The 24,735-nt window shown below is 43.3% G+C and overlaps 1 protein-coding gene across 1 annotated transcript; it reads right to left on the bottom strand.

The window, feature by feature from the left end:
* Window positions 1–535: 535 nt before the first annotated feature.
* Window positions 536–21,541, bottom strand: LOC146868446 (uncharacterized). The gene is made up of 2 exons (XM_085615489.1): window positions 20,497–21,541; window positions 536–1,301 (listed from the first exon to the last, which is right to left on the bottom strand). The coding sequence occupies exons 1-2, from the start codon at window positions 21,081–21,083 to the stop codon at window positions 1,280–1,282; spliced, it is 609 nt and encodes a 202-aa protein (XP_085471615.1). The 5' UTR covers window positions 21,084–21,541; the 3' UTR covers window positions 536–1,279.
* Between the last annotated feature and the right edge of the window lie 3,194 nt (window positions 21,542–24,735).

The following is a 24,735-nucleotide window of genomic DNA, read 5'->3' on the forward strand; positions in this document are numbered from 1 at the left end:
GTAGATAAAGTTTGACTTTATTTCGATTTTCGATTAAAAACCAGTGCAGAAAGGGAAGGGGTTCTACTAGATGTTGATAAGCGGGCACTGGGGCAGTTACACTGGGCCAGATGTAGGTAAAATCAGTTTTGCGAGTCCTTAATAGCGATTTTTAGTGAATCGCTATTAAGGACTCGCAAAATGGAATGTATGCAGGAATTGCAATAATAATTGCGATTCCTTAATTGCAAATTGCAATTCGCAATCAAGGACTACCTTCCCATTCATTCCTATGGGTCTAGAGGCCCAAAGGAAAGAATGGGAATTGCGCACGCAATTTGCGAGTACCCAATAGGTACTCGCAAATTGCGTGCGCAATTTCAAGGGTTCCAAAAGGACACCCTCTTGCACCCCTGAAATGGGCATGTGTGCACATGTGGCGCACATACATGCCCTAAGGGCATGTATGTGCACCACATGGCACTTTGAAAAAAGCAAGAACGTGTTTTTTTTTAAAGGAAATCGCAAATTACCACCAACTTGAAGTTGGTGGTAATTTGCGATTCCTTAAGGCAATATCGCAATTTGCGATGCCTACTAGCATAGCATTTAGGGAATCGCAAATTGCGATTCTCCAAATGCTTGCGCAGAATATGGAATCGCAATTTTTGCGATTCCTTATTTTGCGAGTAGGTATTTGCCATCCTACATTGCACACAGCTGAATTGCGATCGCAAACACTGAAATTCTGTGAATTTCAGCGTTTACGATCGCAATGTGGCTTGCTACATCTGGCCCATAGTGTTTAAACTTTTACAAACTGAACACTTTTACAGTATTTTGTTACAATTTGCAGTATTTTGTTACAATTTTCTTTCATACTTCTTTCAATTTTCCAATTGCAGGTTTTCTCTTGTATTCATTTTAGAGCCTTCTTATTTAAGTCATCTTGTTGAAATCTTCGTGGAGGTATTTTTGTTGGGAATCTTCTTATATTCAGACTACTTATCATACTCTTCCAACTGGAACCTTCTGTGGATTCTTTAAATTGGAGTTCTAAAGCTGGCATCCTCGTTAAGTACCCCTTCTGTCAGTCTTTTTGTTAATCTACCTGTTGCAGTATTCTGCTTTCAATTCTTGTTTTTGATTCTCTGTCTTGGGATCGTTGTGTTGGAGGTCTTGAGTCAGAGTATGTATTTTTGTTGGAGGGGCTATTTGGGGTCTTCTTTCTTGAATTCCCTTGTTGGAATCCCCTTGTTATTGTTGATTAGTGTTTGGTATAGCATCCACTGGCTTCCCATCATCGAGAGAATAGAAGTCTCCTGGTAAAGAAGAGAAAAATCAGACCAAAAGTAAAATAGGTGGCGTAACACACTATGGCCTTTATCATAGTCCTATATTATATAACAAGGTAAAGTCACTTGTTGCTTTCTCTATGGGTAACCTGCCTGTGATATATCCATGGGCGGTATTACTTCTGATTTTGCCAGAAAGTTAGTTTATATTGTGTTGACAGATGTGATATGGTGGCATGAATGTCATTATCCAGAGCATCATTATCTTAACTGTGGCTTGCTTTTTCCATAGAAAAGCATATCACTTACTCCCATAGCTGGACACTGAGAGTAGGCAGGATATAAATTCTGATGGATCCTACTTGCACCCCTCCTTCACTCCACGGCTAGGCCTCTGACCTCCAACTTCTCTTCGCAGCATATTGGCACCTTGTCAGATTCCTTTATGGACTATGCACTTTTGTTGCAATCCTTGTCAACGTCCGCTGCCAAAGTGCAGCAAGACTGATGCATCCGATTCATGAATTTTTACTATATTGTATAATAATTTGCATTGATCTTGCCAGACTACAAACTTTGCAAGCAGGGTTACTGACCACTATCTAGAGTTACAGGAGCAAGATAGATCCTGCCTTCTTGGCTGGTATCACACTCCCATTCCAGGAAGACATGGGTAACTTTAATTACTCTATTCTTCCTGGCTCTTGTTAGCATGTATTCTACACCCATACTTTATGCACATATTTCATATCGTTGGATTAATGGACTTGATTGCAATCATTTACCTGGAGGTTATGTCGCGTAGCCCACTCCTTTAAATGCTTGTTTCTCTGGATGCTTGCGATGGAACCAGCACCATGCACACATTCATGGAAGCCACAAACAAACTCTACACAATGCGTTTGCTCCTGCCAGCCATTTGCCACCTTCTGATATCTCTTATGCAACACCCAGACCCGTTAACCAACATCCAGGCACAACAATAACACTCGACCAAAGAGATAAATAAAGGGACTCTTCTGCATGCACCCACATACTCCAAACTACCTTGTCACTCATCAGGGACAGTTAAATTTAACTACGAGTCACTGAATTGGAGTCAAAACCATATTGGAAAATTCATCAATCTCTGAAGAAGGTCTGCTGGTATCTCCACAAATGACCAATCGTGATGATCAGGTAAGAGGTCAACTTTTTAGGTTCACCAGAACTCACCAAGCTACCTGCAAACTTACTAAATAATAATTAAGCCAAACCCTACCCAACATGCATCATGAAATATCACTGAGAATCTTATGCAGGATGAATTTGTATAATACCTCTATAAGGTAAGTATGAATAAAGCTAGTCCTCTTCTAAACACATGCACGCCTAAGTGCTGCATCCATCCGCTCTTCTCCAAGCATCACTTGGAATCCCACTCAGAAAACCACAGTCCTCTCATTTATTCTGCTCTTTACCCATATACTCATCCAACTTTTCTTGCAAGCTCTAGGCCTCAACTGATCAGACAAAACATGTAGTAGGCTCTAGCCTTCAGCCCTTCGAACAAGGAAAGAGTGATGCAAGGTCGCCCTAGAGGTAAAGGTGTGGAGCATAAAAATCCAACTAAAAGGATCAGGAGACAATGTAAAGCTGAGATAGAAGAGTATTTTAGCAAATTTTTGATTGGTTGATACCACTTCTGAGCTGTATATTATACTTGTTAATATGGGCAGCATGTTCTTGAAGAATTTCTTAAAGCTTTGACGGGGCTGTTCCTACAAATGAATACACATACTTGTGAAATATGCCGTCTTCAACAACGTCCATTTATGCTAAATGTCTCAATACCAACAACTTAATTATTTTGAGAAAAGTTTGACTTGTGGCTAATCCCTTGTGGTGCCATAATCCTGGTTTGCTAACGCTGGTCCAGCTGTTTTGTCTTTACTGCTCTTGTGATGTTCAAATGTTGCATTTTCAATTTTTATAGGGTCTGTGCTAGGATTTTGAGGCAGAGTACTGTAAGTTTTGTGACTTGCTGCCAGCAGAGGTCCTTCATTAGCATGGTGGCAGACCTTCATTGAAAGAGGTAACACAGGATACGTGTAGTTAATGTCTCCTGCCAGAACATGGAGCACATCATGAACGATTAAGTCAAACAAGACTACTCAGGAGTCCTGTTAGGACTAAATGCTATTGTGCTTCTCCTATCCCCAGCGCAATGTAGGCACCACTGACACTAGGGGTAGAGGTGACAATCTTGAGACTGCAGCAGTGGGGAAAAGAACAATGGAGAGTGTGGCCATAAAGGGAGACTGCAGACCACAAAGCAGGGGACCCAAGGATACACCAACACCTTGCAGGGAGCTGGAAGGCAGTGGCAGGCAAGCTCTGCTTTTATAGTGCAGCTCAGTCTGTTGGGTCCGGCCCTCACTCTCAACCGCACCCAGTCAGCAAACCTGAAACCAAATACCCACCAGGGAAAGGCACAGTAAAAGTCACAGCCGTGAAGGGAAGGGTTTCAGCAATTTCCTTAGTAGGAAAGACGACTGGCTAAGACTGGTCTTGTTGACCATACCTGCTTCTGCTTTCCAGCTTTGATTCTAGGTATGTAGACTTTGCACTAACCTCGTTCCAGGAACTGCCTTACTTTCTCTCTCTCTCTCTCTCTCTCTCTCTCTCTCTCTCTCTCTCTCTCTCTCTCTCTCTCTCTAAGGAGAGTTCCTTGGTTCACTTTGCTTTTGACCTGTCTCCTGCCAACAATTACTTTAATTCCTTTCCGTTTCTGGTGCAGTGAAGCCATCCTTATGGGTTCCTATTACTGATTACTATGACGGGCACTTGTGCCAGCTTACATTCTCCAGAAAGATTTCTCCCCATTTTTCAGAAGTTGCTGCTGGGGATACAGATCATCAGACGCACTGCATTGTGAATCTGGTAGTTCTCTGGGAAGTCTGGCAGTGGGAGAGAGTGAATTACCGAGAACATACACTCAATTGTACTGTAGGGCAATTTTACTCATTCTGCTAAAAGCTTCACTATCTTGAGGGGACTCTGCTGTCCAGTTTGGTACACGGGCGAGTAGTGGCTCCTAGAGAGGGTAAGATAGCATTGCTTTGTCTCCACTCCTGAGGGTATGTCTGTCTCCAGAAAAGTACTCACAGTCAAAGAGGTCTAAACATAATTAGAACATTGGAATGTTGGGAGCTCCGTTGAAAACAATGGAGTGCTCCGGGCTTCTAATGGCCGCTAGAAACCAGGAGCTCCAACAGTCCAGTGTTTGCTCACAGCTGTTGCTGTGAACAAAAGGCATCATGGTGCCTGTGGCGTTTCCAATCCCCTTGCGCTCCGAGAGGCCTTGTTACCCAAATTAGGACATTCTGCCCTCTGGGGGCAAAATGTTCTAATAGCCTTAGAGCCCTCCATAGCAGGCTCTACCTGCCATTAAAGGCCCACTTCCTTGTTGTTAGAGTGAGTGTTTAATGGCCGATATAGCCTGCCACGGCGGGCTCTAAGGCTCTAATAGTTTCTCACAAGGAAGTGTTTGTTCATGAAACATGAGACATGAGGACTGCAGTTTCAGCCAGCAGTTCGTATAACAAAATGAGATCCTCAATGCCAGTCCACCACTACCCATAGAGCATATGGCTACAGTGACAGGAGAGGCTCCTGTTCCACATGTTGAATCCATGGTAAGAGATCTTGCAGTTCGGACATTAGTAATGATACCTACCAGGTAAAGTTTTCAGGACCTATTGCCTGGGTTCAGATGAATACTTGGGTATTGAGAAGCATCAACCTCACATTTTAAGGTTATTTCTTTTAAGTTCCTTCTGGGATTGTATGCAGGAGGAACTCTACTTGAAAACAGGGAAATAAAGGTGTAAGAGACTATAGCTGGAAACCTAAACATGTAGGGCAGGTACAGTCACATCCTATATTGGTTCGGAATCCCACAGTAAATCATTAGTGACGTTACTGAAGAGATTATATGTGACTTCACCAATGACCTAACTGTTGTGGAGACTTATAACAACATGAAGTGGCTCCAAGATGATACCAGTATATGCATCTCAAGCAATATTTAAGTCCTAATTTGTAAAAGACTTCTTTCACACCACCCACTCCTATTATCACATATGGAAACTATAGTGTTGGCATACATACAGTATGGTCTGCCTTGCACATTGTTTTGTCTTTGTGTCATAACCACCTTTATAATACTATGATTAGCTTAGACAGTAGCTTGTGAGACTACCTGCACTATTTGAAAGACTTTAAAAAGCAACTAGATCGACACTTAAGCCGCACTTAGTACTCTAGCCTTTCTATGTTGCCTTCAGGTCACACAGTATTTATCTTTGTCTAGATCCCAAAGGATGGCTACTCAATATGTGGCTTTCTCTGAACCTTTGTGCAAAATGTATTGCTAACTCTGGACTCTACCTGACACACAGTGTATATGAATTCCAAGCACTCAAAATCATTTTGACCATCTTTCTACATCTTAGGCAGAGTACGTATAAAGCAAACAGGCCATCTCTCTCTGTATTTTGGGCACCAAGCATCTATTTGTACATACAAATTACATGTTATATTGTAAATCATTCAAACACACTTTAAGATCACAACCCTGCTCCTCGGTGTCAACAGTACAGAATATTGATTTACTTTGCATTTCTTAGAAATGTAGTATGGTGCTTGCTTGAGGTACACTCCCGCTGCATCAGACATCACATTGGTTTATGGCATTGGTAAATTTCATAGTTGAATTCAATCTTTGATCTTACCAAAGATGTAATTTGAGATGTCATTAGTAATATATTTTGTGAGGTAATTCTGAGGACACAAGTTCTGGTTTGTGTAGTATACTATATTTGGTGAATGCCAGTGTTTTTAGATTTGACTTTGGAACCATAACCATAGCTGTTTTTCTTACAATTTGTTTTATGAGCATACATTACAATGTTGTGAGCAAATGCAAACAAACCTTACCTTTTCTGCTATACTGCGCCCAGTACCCATAACAATATGAAGTACTATACATAATATGCTTTGTTTGATACTTTGTACACAATGAAAATACATTGTATGTTGCAGCTCAGTTCCAGATAACCTACATACCCCTAGAACTAGAAAGGTCTAGTGGATGTAATAGTATATTGCTTTTGTAAATCGGCCATTGTGACAAAATGTTACAGATGACAACTGTGTCACAATGGCTATTTTTTGTACTGATTTTCCATATTTCTTTATTTCAACAGTTAGTTTCTTTAGGAAAACCTTGAGGGATCTACACATTTATCCGCTGGCTGAATTCAGAATTGTTTCTACTTTTCAGATATCTATAACTTTCCTGGATCACCCATTAGTTACACACTGGTTTCCACCACAAACTGGAAATGGGTTCAAAGCACAAACATTAGGTACAATTGGCTAGCTCTTTACAAAAGTGTTAAAGCTGTGATTAAAAAAGGTTTTTTGATTCAGTTCTGCATTTTCCTGAAAGTTTGAAAGATGGCGACTTATTCACAACAAGCCTTTCATTGATTCAATTCTTAGGAAAAAAACACCCATTTTTTTTCGGAGCACTTTTTTTTCCAATTTCCCCCACAAAACTCAAAATGTAGCTATATTTTGCATATTTTCTTAGTCCCCTCCAGGTAATCCACAAACTCTGGGTACCTTTGGAATCCCCAGGATATTGGAAAAAAGTACACAAATTTGGCTTGGATACCTTATGTGGAAAAACGTTATGGAGGCCTGAGCCAAAAAGGACTCGACACTGGGAAGAAAAAGCCTCTGCAGTTAAGGGGTTAAGAAGTCTTCAACTTGAACAAATACCTTCTTATTGTATTGACTGTGTCTCTCCAGAGGAACTCCAGTATGGGCAAACATCTTGGCTGTTTCTCTCTAAGAGACCTTGAATTAGTATTAACATCCTCTTACTGTAAGGGCTGTGTCTTTTTTTAGAGAAAACTCTCAATTTGCACAAACCTCTTCTGTTTACGTTGTCAAATAAGATTTATAAAAACTGTTTTGATGTTTGACCACAACATAGCAACATTAATCCTATTTATGTACCTTTTCTGGTATTATTACAGTTGTAATAACCCTCTGGGATTACAATAAGAACGGCAACTCATGCCGTATGTGGTCAATTCATTTGAATGGTGTGCTCTGGTCTATTTTGATGTTGCGTTGGATATGATATGTAACCACTCCCTGGTGTGTATCCCCTGGCTAGCAAGAATATGGTCTAAACAATGTATATTATGCTATACTGCTGAAATAGTTATTGGATGTGGGGTTAGCATAATCTCCCGCTACCAAAAGTAAACCTGAATTACACCAATCATAGTGGCTGAACCACCACCATCTTTGACAAAGTTTGCTTTGCTGCCTTCCTTTCATTGCGGCCCTCAAATTCCAAGATGGGTGTGAATGGTAACCAATGCACAAAACTGGAGAGAAGCTGCCGGTGTTGGATGGGGCAGGAGAGTTTAACACCTAATACCTATCTTCTGTCTTGCATCAAACAGTGTTGGACAAATAATCCAGGCCATTGACCTCCTTCATAAGACCTAATGTGTCCTTAATATTGGCATCTTCTGAAATAGTTGCATCAATGTAGTAAAGATTACTGAGACCATTCGAAACTGATAAAAGTCTAAGTGTGTTTACTAGTTGAAACAGCAGGTTATTAATAACAGGTCAGGTTCTTCTTTTTATATAAGGTTTCAAAGGTCCAGCCTGACCCTAGTAGGACCAAATCCCCCTTTCTAGAAAACCTTTGCCTTTGCAGGAGGCTCCCTGGTCAACAGCAGCACTGGGCTGCTGTTTTCTTGACTCAGCACTAACATTGAGAAAGATGTTTAAATATTGGGGCAAGCATTATTTTAAAGGTTAACTTAAGTTAAAGACGGGAAGTAACTAAGGTGTCCTGCACCACTTAACTTTAGGAACGCCTTCATTTATAAAGACATCTTGCAACAAACGTTTGAAAATATGAAAAAGTCTCTCAACAATTCAAAAAGTGTAATTCTTTAACATTCAGAAGCGTTTGACCTTAGTATATCAGATTATATCAGTAAATTGAGAAGTATTTTTTTTTTAAAGGGATAGTTTGCAAACGAAATGGGTGGGACGAAATACGGGACTTTTCCTCCGGGTTCTGCTGCAATCTATGGTTATGGAACAGTAAATGTGGTGGCACAATCATTTACTGCTGATGTTCAGGATTCGGGTATTACTGCCACTCGTAAAGGATAATCGTATACTTCACTTTGACTCCCAACTGTAACCGGGGGAGAAGTCAAGGTTTAATCCAGTATGTGGCTGAAAGTCAGATGGAGTACATCACAGCCATCAAATGCACTAGAATCAATGTGCGATCATATATATTACTTGTAAAAGGTAAAGGCCTTTATTTACGTACAGGAAAGTTAAGACAGTTAAAAACACACATACTCTCGTAACTGGTAGCACGAGCACTTTCTAGGACAGGAAAATGGCCCAGCTCTAATTCCTGAACCCAGGGCTTTAAGTGGGCCAGATCTTCTTGGTGCTCAGCACCAGCAGGTCTAAAAAGCAAGTGCTGAGACGGGTCCCTATCGGGCTCTCTATTTTTGCCCTCACCCTCAGAGTGAAAAAACCCATTAACTCTGCAGTAGTACTACCCTTCACTGGTCTTTGATGTAACTTCACAGAAATGCGTTACAGTCATTTCACACTCATCATTTTAAAATTGAACCATTTTCAATATTCTATACATTGTTGTTACTTATTAACCTTCTGCAACTAACAACCATTGACAAAGCCAATAGTCCTGGCTTGTTTTAGGTGTATTGTCATTTGTTGTATTATAAATCTGGATGCAATTACAGAAAGAGGCAGCAAAATACCAGCCGGTGGCACACTATGCTAAGCACAGCTCTTTAGCTTACATGTTTAAGCCACGGCCTTAATTACAATGGACACGCCCCTTTGAGAGAGACTGAAGGCCCTGCTTGCACCTAGAAAGGTATATCACAAATGACCAAATCCTTGCAGTGAAATCTGTGTGCTGTGGACATTGGTTATATCAGCAGGGATATTTGCAGATACGTTCTCTGCACTCTGGTAACGCAGGGAAGTACTGTCAGACACTACAGAACCCTTTCAATGAATACAAATAAATGATCTTAAATGCTCTAAGATATCATTTCTTTGTCCTAGTTGCTCGTTGAGCTCAATCTTCAAGACAGACCGCTCAGTGGGTTTATGCCAGTGTTGCACATCATGCCTGAAGTCCAATAGTCCACAACCAAAGTGAACTGGAATCTAACTCGCCAAAATAGGGGCGCTGCTGGCTGGCGATTGTGAACACCAAAAAGTCAAATGTCTTATGTCAAATAGCTGGGTCTAGTTGCTTGGTGGACTAATACGTCCACTGTAGAGGCCTGTGTTCGACCTCATGTTCACAGGTTAAAATCCCAGTGGGTCCACTCAGCCTTTCATCCTTCTGAGGTCGATAAAATGAGTAACATTGGGTAACAAACATCTGTTATTCAGTGCCAAGATACCCTTCTGGGTGAACGCGCGCTTTACAACTGCGCGTTATGTTAAATGTTCTGGGGTATTCCATATAACTCAATACCCGGTGATAACAGCGGTAACTGGCAACCATTAGAAGTCACTAAGTGGCCCATTCAACATTCAAGCTGTAATGGAAATCGATAACGAGATTAAAATGGTAGACACCCCCTTGTTACAAAAAAGACTTTGCTTTCTACAACTTTTGTTTTGTATTAATCTTTAAATATAACTCTCCTGGTTTTTAAAACTACAGACGGGAGTGTTATATTAATTTACACCACTAGATGGTAGTGTGGACCGCACATTGAAATCTATGGGGTTTATTAAGGCTCACGGCCGTTGGTGATTATATTTTGGGTATTGTCATTGCTAATGGACTGTATGTAGAAACAGTAATAACATTTTTTGAAATTTGTAGTGTATTTTTAAATGTGATGTACATATTCGATTTAATGTGAAGGTGCATTTTTTTTTTTATGCAACCGCTTACTATTTCAAAGATTAAGGATAATCGGTTAGGAGGGGTGCGCCAGTAAAAAAATGGACCCTTTAATAAAGGGACTGCAACCTGAAGTACGAGTCAAGTGGCGGGGATTTCATTTCTTGTTCTACAGACATTGACCAATTAATAAGAAATAGTGCAGACAGTTGAAATAACCTCTTTTTATGCGAGTGTATGGAACTTTATAGAGTTTCTTTCAGCCAGCACGAGGAAATTTTTTTTCATCTGTTCTCTGTGGCGCAGCGATATCAACAGTTTGCAGGGGCATATTTATGTAGGGTTTGCGCTACCCTTTTGCCACGCAAGGGGGACACAAAACCTAAGTTGGATTTATCAAGTCACGCAACACCACCTTGCGTGGCCCTGCATGTCTTGAGAAATCCAGAGTAACGCAATGCATTGCAAATCCAGGGGCGGCTGCTCCATAATGGCGGAGGAGCGTCGCCCCACTGCCCAGAGCCAGCAGATGATGAATAAAATGATAATAATGCAATGTTATTATTGTTTTAACTTATCGCTGTCTGATTCGCGATGGAGTCCAAGCAATGAGTATGGGGCGGGCCGGGCATGACAGGAAGGAGTAGTATACACTTATAAGTGCGCATGTCAGTTTGGTCAGCCATCTTAGGCCGGCCAAATGGACATGTGCACTTATGTTTCTCCAACCCAGCTGTGTTGCACAGCCGGGTTGGAGAAAAGCCACAGGCTCCCAGGCACTGTCTGAGTGGCAAACGAGGCCTCTCAGACCAATTCTGGCGCTGCTCTCATGCTAGATATAGCATGAGAGCATCGTACGGATTGGGTGGGGAGCCTGTGCTCTAAGGTCCATCCACTTCCTGACCAGACGAGAGGAGCAATGAGGCGGCCAGCAGCGTCCCCAACTCTCCCCGGCTGCCCTACCACAAATAGGCAGCAGCCGCCATGGCACAAATCGCTATGTTGCGTTACTCTGCCCTGGGATGGCATTCTATGGGTGGAGCGTGGGTGTTGCCACGTATCCACCCATGGATTTTGGTGCATTTCCCGATTTACTAACACTGGTAAACCTAGGAATGCATCAAAATGCTATGCCTCCCTAGGTGAGGCTTAATGAGGAGAAATATCTTTATTTCTCCTTGTGTTACATCCTTTTTCTATGTGTGCTGCATTTTAGCACACATAGAAAGAGGGAAATACCTCTTGGGATTGTTTTATGCGGGACGATGTCCCTTCCTGCACAAAAAAGATTATGCTTACAATGCAGGCACCCTTGCACCGAGATACAAGGGTGCCTGCATTGGCGTTAGGTGGCACATTGTGCGCCAGTGCTGGACAATGACAGGAATGCGCCGTATATTAAGTACAGCGTATTCCTGACCTTTTCCTATAATGCAGCGCAGCAAGGTGACTTGCTGTGCTGCGTGATAATTTCATAAATATGCCAATAGTATTTAGGTTGCCAGGGGATACTAGGTGGTCCAGGCCAGCCATGCTGTTTATTCCATTGGGCATTTCTCCAGCAGAGGTGGCGGCGAGGGTGAGGGTAAGGCTATTTTTGAAAGGCCAGGGCCATCCTTGGTGCCTCTGTCACTTGCCCCGGATCCATGGATGGACTGGGACAGAAATAACCCCTCTCCGCACTCCTATTAATAAGAAAGCTACAAAAGTGTCCAATGTTTGCAAATGGGGGCATTCTTGAGGTTGTAAAGATCATGCTGTGTAAGTGTTTTAGGTTTTAAATACTGCACGGATTTGAGCTTACTGCAGCCAATGTTTTTTTTAATATCGGGAAAATCAACAGTAAACCCCGGCCCAGCATACTATAAAACAGGACCACAAGAAAACTGGCTAATACACTGATCTGTCAGACCAGCCTATCGAGTACTGCCTGATTGCCACAGGCCAGTCCGACCCTCCCCAGCTCCCCAGGGTTAACTGCAGCAGGCACAGGGAGGCTTGAGAGGGAAGGAGAGGAAAGGCAGAGAGAAAGCGACCAGAGAGGGAGAAGAGAGAACGGAGAAGAAGAGAGAGAGAATGGGTAGATGGAAAAAAGAGACTCTGCGAGGAGCCAAAGGGAGGGGCTAGTTAAAGATTTTTGTCTACTATACAACTGCGTGTGCTGCCTTCTGGCTGCTTGCCAGGCTGTATAGCAGGATCCCCCTCTCCATTCATCATAAAGCAAGCCCTGGACCTCATCTAAACAGTGGTAGCCCTGTATCCCATGTGGCCAGTCCATCCCGGGTACAAGGAAAGGGATTGGTTCTTTGCGGTTGACACTGAATGTGAGTGACAGACTTCAGGGTCTTCTATTTCATTAATAGCTGGTCAGAGGCACCCTCATGACTGGGCACCAACTTGACTTTTGACACCCAAGCTCTCGTTTAGGGTTAAGATACAATAGCAACTTGCTCCCTCTATGTCAGAGGAACCTTAAGTCACAGGACGATGGTTTCAATGGTTTTTGCTGTAGCGGCTAACAGAAGACATCACAGAGGAGTTTGGTGAAAGGAGGAGACCCATAACGTCCTCGATGGCGCAGGAGTGGGCAGCTCTCTGCTCATCACGCTTCTCTCCTCCGCTGAACCATGTTCTTTGATCTATGAATGGCGACAGTATCAGTGAAAAGTGAAGGTGGGTATTTTGGCCACAAAACAGGCAATTCATAAGGGGCCATTTAGCTTTGCCCTGGTTGGTTTGGGAAGTCTTCTCTTCAGCCAGGTCCCTGTGGTAGTTTGACAACTGCAATGTTTTATTTTTCATTCCCAGAAACAACCCACATTTTGGGTGAGAGCTAAAACTCTGTGAGTGTGTGGGTGCATGGCACTGCATTCTAGGTTGGCTGAGGATTGTTTCACTGGATTCTGATTACTGAGTGGCAAATTGTTTCCCTCTGTCTCAAACTGATTATATTTTGTTAAATATCGATTGCCATTCTATATTTACACGTCTTCTGCAAAACTGGTTTCCAAAAATTGAGAAGATTTCATTTGACCAAAACGTGTCTGCTGTACTTTAGGCCAAAAGGCACCACTATCGAGCCTCACAGGAGACTGTTATTCCATCGTTTTCATCCCTCTCTTTTATTGTCTGTGAAAAGCAAAATCCCTACCTATGCAAGCTGGATGGCTGTGTGCAACTCTCGTTGCTGAAATGGGTAGTGATCGGGTCACATTCATTTTTCCAAGGTGGGTACATTTAGTGTCATTAGATTGGGTGACGCTAACAAGAAATACTCTGGCTTGGAGCACTAAGCGAATCTTATCTTCTTGTCTTATGAAGCTTATTTCCCCAAGGTGGAATTACCTTATCTTTTCTTTTCTTGCAGAGGTAATACCATTAGAGCCTTCTCCACCAGCGAAGAACACTCCCAAAGGACACTAACCACTCTCTCCAAAAGCCCAATGATTTTCTATGACCTTTCAACTCTAAATCAGGCATTGGTTCTTCTTCGCCAGAGATATCATATATTCCATATTCCCCCTTGAACCCATCTCTATCTCATCATCTAAAACGTCCTCCTCCTTCGTCTTCTCCATCATCACTGAGCATCTGGAGTCTTAACTCCCATTATACGTTCATACCCTTCAATTGTCTTTGTATTCTTTCCACACGTCTTCCTCTCCTTTAACCTGGCGAAGTATTACTGGAACCGCCTCACAGGCTCACACTGACGTCTCTCTCTCACCTTCGTCAGAGCTTTTTCAGTCGACAATAGTTGGGCATCATCAGATCTCAATGGTATGGCCAATATTGATAATTGAGACTTAATGTTTGTTTCCAAATGTAGTGTCCTGCAAGGGAGTGTAGGAAGTCTGAAACTCTTGTTTCTCTCACAGGCTGATTTACAGCATTGTCTGCTGCTTTGTGATTGGCTGAATCACACTGGGGCAACTCCCCTTTAAAAGCATCACACAAAGGCAGGCAGTCTCCAGTGCGCCTCCCTTTGAAAGGTATTAAACTGGGCTTGTACCTTCCTTCAACGTTTCATCTTTAACAACACTCTACCCCACTTTAATTTGTGGCTGTAATTCAGAAATGCAACATAATCTTTGTTACCTGCAGAAATTAAAGCATGACCTGAACGAGGAGGGGAAAGGAGCCGTAGTTTCGAGTCGGTCTTAGTTTGGTTTTACAGATCAGCTCTGAAGGCAAAGAGTCCGGCACTTTAGTAAAGGAGCTGGGGAACCGGGTTCGAGTCTTGGAGTCGACTCAACATTCTCTGATTCTGGGCAAATCACTTAATCTACCCGTCCCTACCAAAAACGAACGTGTTCTTGTGTAACTTAACTGGTGCTCATGTAAAGCACTCCAATATCTTTGGGTCAAGTTTGCGCTATAAAAAACTGCCAAAAAAAGAGAAGGGCTGGGACCTGGATTGGAAAAGAACTGGGCTGAGGTGCTTCAACAGCTACGAGAAGGGCGTGTGGAAGAGACAATAACGAGCGGGTGGGTGTCCGTGCCTGAATGCACCATAATCGAGGGGAGGGGACGCCTGCAAGCAACCCTGTGGTTAGATGCTTAATTGCTATGTATTTATGCACCATTTTAGCCTGGTTGGACCGCCTCTGCTGGGACTGTGCCTCGTTAAGTGCTTGCCTCGCATACCTCTCACCTCCTCCACCTTTGGCGGGTGTCACGTGGCCTGAGGGTCTTCTGCACGCGCCCTCTCCCAGGCCTCCTTTCTTCACTCGTCTGGGCTGCCTTGCTGCTGTGCTCCACAGCCTGACACTGAACAGAGCTCTCTGGCGCACCGCCTGCTGATAGTTTTACAGCCCTAGATAAGAGCGGCACGCGGGGGCCTTGTATCAAAGCAATGCTTGTTTGGAAAAAAACATGACCTGCTCGGATTAGTTTATGCACTGCGTCAAACGAGCACAAAACATGAGTAATGGAGCAAGCAATAGGTGTAAAAAAAAGCATTTGTCAACTCCCAATGTGCATTAAACTTGGGGATGATTCAAACATGTTCAGAAATGCAAAAGAAAGTTATTTTTGGTTAGAAAACTGTTCGACTCTGAGGCTAAAGTAGGTGCCCTGCGGAGACCACGCGCTGGCACTTCACCCACCGAGCTGCTCCACAGGGCGAGAGCTGAGTGCCCTGAGCTTCTATCCCACAGCATCCCTCTGCTTTCAAGGATCCTTGGTGAGCAGAACATGTAAGACATTCAGACCCAGACTCCAGCTGGAAATATCCACAGATACCCAGGGCTTTAAACGGAAATATAGAAGTGCAGGCACTCACTCTGTAGAGTACCTGTTTGCTCCTGAGAAGTGCTGGTGCTCTCCCATTAAATGTATTCCAGCAGTGCTGAGAAGTGCCGGTACTCTCCCATTAAATATATTCCAGCAGTGTTGAGAAGTGCCGGTACTCTCCCATTAAATGTATTCCAGCAGTGCTGAGAAGTGCCGGTATTCTCCCATTAAATGTATTCCAGCAGTGCTGAGAGGTGCCAGTACTCTCCCATTAAATGTATTGCAGTAGTGCTGAGAAGTGCCGGTATTCTCCCATTAAATGTATTCCAGCAGTGCTGAGAGGTGCCAGTACTCTCCCATTAAATGTATTGCAGCAGTGCTGAGAAGTGCTGGTACTCTCCCATTAAATGTATTCCAGCAGTGCTGAGAAGTGCCGGTACTCTCCCATTAAATGTATTCCAGCAGTGCTGAGAAGTTCAGGTACTCTCCCATTAAATGTATTCCAGCAGTGCTGAGATGTTCAGGTACTCTCCCATTAAATGTATTGCACAGCATAACTGAAAAGTGCAGGTACTCTCCCTTTCAGATTGAAGAAGTGCAGGTACTCAGTACCGGACAGCACCTGCCCACTTAAACATGCCTCACACGCCTCCAGCACAGCGCAAATACCCCCATAGAGGTATCACCTCTCTCAGAACGGGACTACCCTCCAAGCAACAACACACAATCTCACACACCTCGGATATAGTTGGGTATCAGTGAACTCACAACAGCATGCATGACAATAAACAACCCTCACACCAGTGCACACTGGATGAGGCAACACACGAGGGCTGTCCAGTTCAGACACAACAGGAGCTTTAATATGGCTGCGCATGCAACACCTTCCACATCCAGCGGTGCAGACCAGATACAAGCGCACATCCTACGTAGCTCACTTATTCCATGTATTTCGGTATCCCAGGCTCACGACATTACCAACCATAACAATGTATAGACAATGATAATCCCACATATTAGAACAATACACACATTCAACACCGCTCATAGACCTCGAGCAGTTTGTTCTCACAGCAGCACTCCACTCTCCCTACAGCACCCTAGGACAGCGTGTAATGGAATACAACACCCCCCACTGGTCACCCCAAAGCAAGCCTGGTTTAAAAGGTCACTGTGGATCACAACAAGACACCATCATCCCAATCACCTCAGACACATACTCCACACTGGGTACTGCACATACTCATTCTCCCAAATGGCATGTAGACAAAATGGCAACGCTCTCTGGCTACACACACCAAACAACCCATACTGTCACTACAGACGTACGACCAAACATGTACATGAAAACAGCATATTAACCACACCAAAACTACTGATGATTCAACTCAAACAATCCGAAAACAGTTTCTGTCTTTGACAGAATATTTGATAACAGAGAAGCAGGTACAAAGATCTGACATTGCTCTGAGGCCATACTACTGGCAACTTATCATTGTACAATTTTCTAACATTAAACAACACAACATGAAAATAATTCTATATATTGTAATATCCATTTGGTAGACCCTCGGATTTCCAGCAACACAGCATACTGGAGAAACTATTCTTAAATAATACAACTACCCCACGTAAAAGCAGGCAGTAAATGAAGTGAGGGCAGAAATCACTTGTGTTACCAAACTACCGACAGCTAATGCCAATGCAACTGATACTATACATTTCTATTGAAGAAATAACTATGTTGTGTCTACTGGGAAAGGATTGTACAGTATATAGTTTTTTGTCGGTACTATAGGCCAGAACCTTCAAAGGCAGCACTAAAATTGTGGCACACATTGTAATGCTGGTAAACACTAGGTCACTGACACTCGTGGCATATTGTTCTGCCATTGATTTCTTTTTTTTGTTTAATTTTTTTTATTGAGAGTTTTATTTTCCATGGTACAACATTATGCATTTGCAAGTCAGATGTTATGTTAAGTGCACACAGGCAGTCAGGCAATATAAGCACATTATGAAACCGCCATCTCATTATACATCGCATAGGTCCATTAGGGAGCAGCACATTGTACATGGGTATTACTCCTCTAGTGATCTGGTGCGAGATGTAGTGGGCCGACTAAAGCCGGGTGCCTGAATATGTGGGTTTCCGCAAGGGTGCGGGTTGATATGGTGACCCCCACTCTATTTTGGTGTACCTCTTTGATTAATGCCCATGCTTGTGCTCCCACTATATTGGAGCCTACACTTCGGTGCTAAAGGGTTAATTTGAAACTGTGAACTGAGGGAGGGGGTGGGAGAGGGTTAGGAGGGGGACCGGGGAGCTTACAGAAAAGATATATTGTGGTAGGTATTTGTTTTGTGGTTGGTTCCAGTTATTGTTCTGCCATTGATATTACTACATTATCCAAATGTACTAAGCATATTACCAGTGTTCTAGAATTAACCCGTCTCTACATTAGAGTTGTGCAGAGATGCAGGGGACTCGTAGTTTCATGATTTTTTAGAACTTTGCAATGCTTGTGAATTTAAAAAAAGGTGAGGCAGCTTTATGAACCCTTTGATGCAGTGGGATACTGTCCCCACTGTTACTTTGAGCTACTCTAGAACAAGTTCCGTAAACTCGGGCAAAGTTTGTAGTCCTTAATAGTGGTGGGCACAACTTGGGTAATTCTCTCTAGCGTAATTACTGTAAAATTACTGATAATTCTGCATAATTGTGTGAGAAGCATAATCCAGCATTTAGCACAAAATGCACTGCTGTGTCTAAAATGGGCCAGAGGATGCATTTTGAGCTAAGAAAATAGCACTGAATTCTACAGGACGCGTACAGCAGTAGCCAGCAGCTGCTCACTCTCTCTTAGTTTGTTGCTTCTGTGCTCCTGCAGTAGGACTTTTGCCCCAAATTACTGGCTGGAGTAATTGCAACTTTTTTATAATTTCGCATCACAACAGTAATGTGCAATTACTGAAATTACTCCAAGTAATTTGGTGTAATTGTCATTTCTCCCAGGCCTAGACCTGAAGTGCTGTGTTCTGCCTGCCCTTTAAAGCTCCCGCTCTCCACCGGATTCGTCCCTTCCACGGCTTACTATATTATTACCCACCCACCTCCGGCACATTGTATGTGCCTGGGTAGAGTTGCTGCCGCCACATGATTTCCTGATGCACTGTGTCCGCCCACTGGACATCCTGTGGCAGGAAAGCTTGAACTATAGGTGTCGGGTCACTTAAACTTCACCTCGGGTAAGCTTGGTAAGTCTGTCTCCCTTTAACCGAATATTCATGTGAAAATTAAAAAACAGTGCCCACCCCACTCCAAATTAGGATATTTTTCGTATTCACACTTCTCAACTCCTCCTCTGTAGCCTTTCCATTGTGCTATTTATTTTATTTTGTGTGTTCTGTTGAAGCCCCAAATGTTTGCACCCATGACTATTTTGACCACTTGTTCAACCTAACGCATACCATGTTCTAAACATGTCTGAAAAAAGGTATTCTCTCCGCTGCCTTACTTAGGCTTTTTCAAACACCACCCCGCCAGTATACATCTGTAAAATAAATGCTTACATTTACACGAAGCTAAGCATTGAAAAGTTTTGTTTCAGCTGACTAAGTCATCCTGCATTTTCTTTTTATAGTCTCTATGACTAACTATTGGAAATGTGTAATGCTCCCTCTACTGACCACCAGGAGAAATAGCTCAGTCTCCCACAATAGATCTAAAATCAATGCTGGTCTGAGAAAGGTCGACCTCTTTCCACCCCTCGTCAAAAATCTGTATTGAATCCCCATTCCAGCTGGAATCAAGTTCAAAATCCTCATAGAAACCAATGAGTGCTTGGGAGGTGCGTCTCTATGCCCCTTTTCTTGCTATATTGTGCCCTACAGCTGCCAAAAATACATGAGGTCTGTCCATCTCCATCTTCGACCTCACAGCTCAGGTATCTGGTCAACACTATTCCTCAGGTGTGGCCCATGAGCTATAGATCCAACTCCCACTCAAAAGCAGAGCCCGCCATTCTCTGGTTGTATCAGCAATGCGCTAAGAACAACCCCCGAGAGGCTGTCCTTCATCCATCAATGGTCTGCTCTGCCAGTGCTGGACCACATGCCCCCTCAGTAGGGCTACGTGGCCAGGCTGTTTATCTGTACCATCCCACTTGAGGTTGAAGGTCCGCAAATCAAAATCTGCAGTCTATAGGGTCAATGTAGTACGAGAAATTCAGTGGAAAAGCCCTTCATGTCCAGCGCTCCTCCCAGGCAAACTTTCCCCCTTTCCCACTTAGAAACCGACTTTCTCAAATGCAGGAAACCTCTAATAACTTGAGTATTTAACCTGGGTTATGTCTAGTCAAGCTTCCATTTGTAAACTTGGCACCTGTCTGTCTTCACTTATTTTGTTGCCGGACCAACACCTAAGCTGCCCAGTACCTTCAGTAATACAGGCTCTTTAGGACACAATAGAATCTTTCCATGGTCATACCATCATGCCTCTATATACAAGGACACGGTACCGCAACAGCATATCCAATCTTTTACTGACTGATTGTTCCTCTATGTCTATGTTCCTCTATGTCTACAATTCTTAGGTTTTCTACCTCATGTACATTCACCCCAAGTACTCCTGCAATACTTCACAACCCCGCCAAAAATAAAGGATAACTAAATAACGTCTGCTGGCCCGTTTCTCTCTTCTTCCCTCTTCTTGGGTCGTAACCAGAGACGATTGGTTTTGTGTTGTGCCCTTCATATCTGCCATAACTAAGTGCATCAATACATAAATAGATGCCTTATCATGAGAATTATGCGTGGTGTTGGCTTATTCTCTTCAGTTCTTCACTGAACGCCATATATTTCGGAAGTGTAATTAATAAGTCGCCCTAGTTGGCCCATTAAGCATGACTTGATGTAGCTGCTACAATAATTGGCTATCCCATAGCTTTAGCGGTCCATTAAATAATAGATGCTGGTATACATTACCGAGTGTAGCTCAGGATCCTGCCCAGGAGTGTCTGCCTCCTGGGAGGTGTCTGCAGGGCAGTCTGTTGCTTTGCTTTCTTTGGTTTCTGCCCCACATATCCATTGGTCTTCGGTGGGGGAGTCACCTGAGCTTCTGGTCCCACCTGTTCTCTGCTCTCTATCACCTCCATGACCTCTGCGCTCACCCACTGGCAGGTGTGGCACTGGGTGATATCCGCTTCCAGACCAAAGGGGGCATAGAGGGTGATGCTGCCGCAGAGTGGGCAGGATGGCATGTTGGGGTCAATAAAATCCAAAATATCTTCCTCTTCCTCTTCTTCTCCAGTGTCGAGCAGAGTCACCCGGGTGCTGATGGGTAGGGCCTGGATACCACCCAGGCCGAACACATCGTTGAATACTCTGCATATTGGGCATGGGACGCTGTAGTCGTTGTCCAACGCCAACCTCTCCAGGCAGCCTTCGCAGAAGGTGTGGAGGCAGACAGGGAGGATGCGGGGCTTGAGGGCGCCAAAGGACCGGAAGTCGTCGAGGCAGACGGTGCAGCGACGGAAGTCGGCAGGCACTTCGCTCACAAGATCAAGTGACATGGCCACAATCGTCGAGGTCAAACAGAGCAATAATAACCAATTCTTGTTTTTCTGTTGAGGGTTAGGACTTTTCTGAAATGTTAGTTATTTCACTGGAGATCCAGGTCTGCTGAACAGTGGAAAGAAAGAAATGTCTTAATTTGGGCATTAATTCCCATTATAGGCAGGAAGTAGAGTAGTCCATCGTTCCCAGTCCACGACTAATATCCACAGTGCCTCTTCACTAATCCAAGAGCAAGACGTACTTCCCTAAAAGTGGACTTCATAAGTAATTTTCACAGACTAATACATTTTACTATGTCCATAATTAATAACCCAGCTACAAAGCTCTCAAAACTAGAACACGGATCCAACTAGGCATGCGCCGTGAGCCATCTTGGACCTGAGAGTGGTCCACCTCTTTGCACTCCCACCTCCTTGTGCTAACCTGCATGGTTGTGGTGGCATCATCTCAGGAGGGTTGCAACCATGCACACCGTCAGCTCGGTTGGCCTTTTGGACCTGCTTCTGCTGCATTTATGAGCATCCTTCCACCAGGACAGTCGCTCGCACAGTGGTAAGCCTTAAAGAGATAACGGTGTGACTGCCAAGCAACAACCAGTGTCCGGTAACGCGCTGCTCTCGGGCTCTGGTCATTAACAATGTAAGAGGGTATGGTTTCACCCTGGATCGATTACACACCATGCTTACAGCAGCAACGCAGGATAGGTACTAAGCACAACAACCTGGCTTTATTCTTGATTCTCATTACATGGCTTTTGTCTCCTTGGAGGTACTTTAATTCATATTCTTGTGCTTTAGTTCTGCTTTTTGAGGAAAGATACATTTGAGCCAGCTCTTCAAACTAAAGTGAGGTATACAAGCCTGCTCACAACTGGAATTGTATGTAGTTGCCGCCACTCGTCATAGCTTGCCTAACACGCTATATAAATGCAAACCTCTTTCCCTATTATATCCCGCCGCTACCCTTCTCCATCCAAATAACTGAATAACATATCCACCACTCAAATTACTTTCATATTTCACTATACTAATTTTCAACACTAATCCTTTATGGGTTCCGGAGTAGTGTGCTATTTGCCGAAAAAGCGCTTCAACGCCTTGTCAGGGGTAGTAAGCGCTATATAAATGCAATTGCAATACAATACAATACACTTTCCAACAGACCTTTGTATTTGTATATTGACAAGCAGTCTCATAGTTATGTTGGATTCTTAAACTCTCATATTATGAAGATATTTCCTTCCTCATGATGCAATGTTTTAACTTTTCTGAAGTTGTGACGATTGAGCCGAGCCTGGTCCCTTCACTAGCCATCTCCTTGTTTATATGTGTTATACATTTGTGTATTCATGCCCTTCTCACCTATTGTCCAAAGATACCATGTTTTTTTGTATTAAATGTACATGTCACCATTAGTGCAATATTACTACCCATGTAAAATTAATGACAATAGTTGTTTACATGCTGCCACACTCAATATACCGTGAGTCTGACTTTATTTTCAATATGCACTGTGCAGCGCTCTGAAACCTGGCTGGGGCAGTTTGCGCTATCTAGTACAATAAAGTCTTTTTGAGGGCAAGTGGTGGGCTGCCGGGATTAGCTCCAACGATAGGCGGGGGCCTAAACCCAGACCTGGTATTGGTGAACGGGATTCTATTAACAGCGCCATTTTAGTTTGCAATCACTGGTGTCCGTTTTTGAATGGCAGGATGGAGCCTCCAGAGGATATTTCCACAACTGGCCCCTTTTCCAGCTTAGTTATAAGTCTTGATCCTGGTAAAGTGTTGTTCCTCTCTTCACCCATGTGCAGCTTGACTTAAGCAGGGCTCAAGTCGCTCAGGCACCTGGAGAAATCGTAAGCACAAACATCTTTCTTTTCAAGCATAAAGATAAACACTATTCATACAAAAACTGAAAATGAATTAGTTACAGAGTGGGGTTAATTCGATCTAAGGAGACCATGAATGTATGGGGTTTGGAGCACACCCGAAAAAGGAAAGAAAGGGGTAAAGCTACTTTAACGTGGCTATGGCAAAATGCCTAAAATAATAAACATCTTGGATAAGGACAGGAAATGCCAAAGTCTACTCGATTTGAATAAGGCAAAAATACAAGAGAGGGTAAATACAGAAAACAATGGTGCCATGATTAGTGGTTTCCCTTCAGAAATCCCTTGAAGAGAGATTTTCCCTTTTGGTCTGGAAGTTGAAAGGAGGGGCTTGCATAATACTCATTTGTCAGAGACTGTCTGGAACTTTTATAAACCATTTACCTAAAGGTCCTATCACTGTTTGAAAGACAGGGGCGGCTCCTCTGTAATGGCGGAGGAGCGTCGTCCCACTGGTAAGTCAGTCAAAGAAAAATAAAATGATAATAAAACCATAATCTTTTATTTTTATGTGACTGGCTCCGGCTGGCATGTCTGCCTGTGTAGGGCGGGGCTGGGCTGGGCCATGACAGGGAGGAGTGGTGGACACTTAGAAGTGCGCATGAAAGTTTGGCCGGCTGTCTTGGGCTGGCTAAACAGACATGCGCATTATGTTTTTCCAACCCAGCTGTGTTCACAGCCAGGTTGGAGAAAAGCTGCAGGCTCCCCGGCACTTTCTGAGCGGCAGACCAGGCTGCTCAGTCCATTTCTGGTGTTGTTCTCATAGCATAAGAGCAGCCTCTGGATTGGTTTGGGGAGCCCGTGCTTTCCAGTGACTGCGGCAGAGAAGCACCGAGGCGGCCATTGGTGGCAGGAACAGGTAAGTAAAAAAAAAAAATATATATTATTATTATTTCCCCTTGTCAGCCTATGTCTCTCCATTTGCTTTTCAAATCCTTGGTGATGGCTTCAAATTAACCCTTTCCACTTTCACCTTGAGAGGACTGTGGGTAGCTATAGGGGCTTTTCCAGAGCCCAGTTAGACTCTGAGACATGGGCAAGCCTTGGCTTCCCTTCTTTAGAAAATGTTCTTGAGTCCATCCCACAGTTCATCAGTGTAATGAGCATTATAGGTTCACCCTTTGAGCCACTGCAATCTCTGGATATTAAAGCTCTTCCCATGTAGGTTGCCTTCTTCATGGCGACTATTTAAACTCAATTAATCAATCCAATATGCTCGCCATATTTCTGTGGCATAAAAGATTAAAGCATAGGACAATCAAACAGGATAAAAAACAATCCATCTGATTACAATAAGAAAATTAAATACTGAGTGGAAAAATTACAATATTGCACATTTTTAGATTTTTAATATATGCTAAATAACAGAGGCAATCGAGCAGCATATCAGCGGGGTATGTAACTGTTGTCAAATAACAGAGCTGGTCTGCATTGACCAAATGTAAAATCTTGAAAAATTGGCAATACAAACTTACTTCTAGGAGTAGATAAAAGGGGCACAAGAACACAATCTGTTAGGCCGTCTGGAGAGCCTCCCCATAGCAGGGGCAAACACATTAGATTCGATGAGTACAACTATTTGCAGGGAATCCCACCAGGAGAGGTAATATGAATAAAGAAGAGACACTGTTGGATGCCCTTGTGATTGTGCACCAGATGATTGAACGAACGCACAGTATGTTGAAGGTTGTCTAACGAGTCTATCATGGATGCGGCCTTCTCATATAACGCCTGCTTAAAGTACCCTTTTCAAGGTGG

This window comes from Triturus cristatus, chromosome 1_2 (assembly GCF_964204655.1).
Source record: "Triturus cristatus chromosome 1_2, aTriCri1.1, whole genome shotgun sequence".
NCBI classification, from domain to species: Eukaryota; Metazoa; Chordata; class Amphibia; order Caudata; family Salamandridae; genus Triturus; species Triturus cristatus.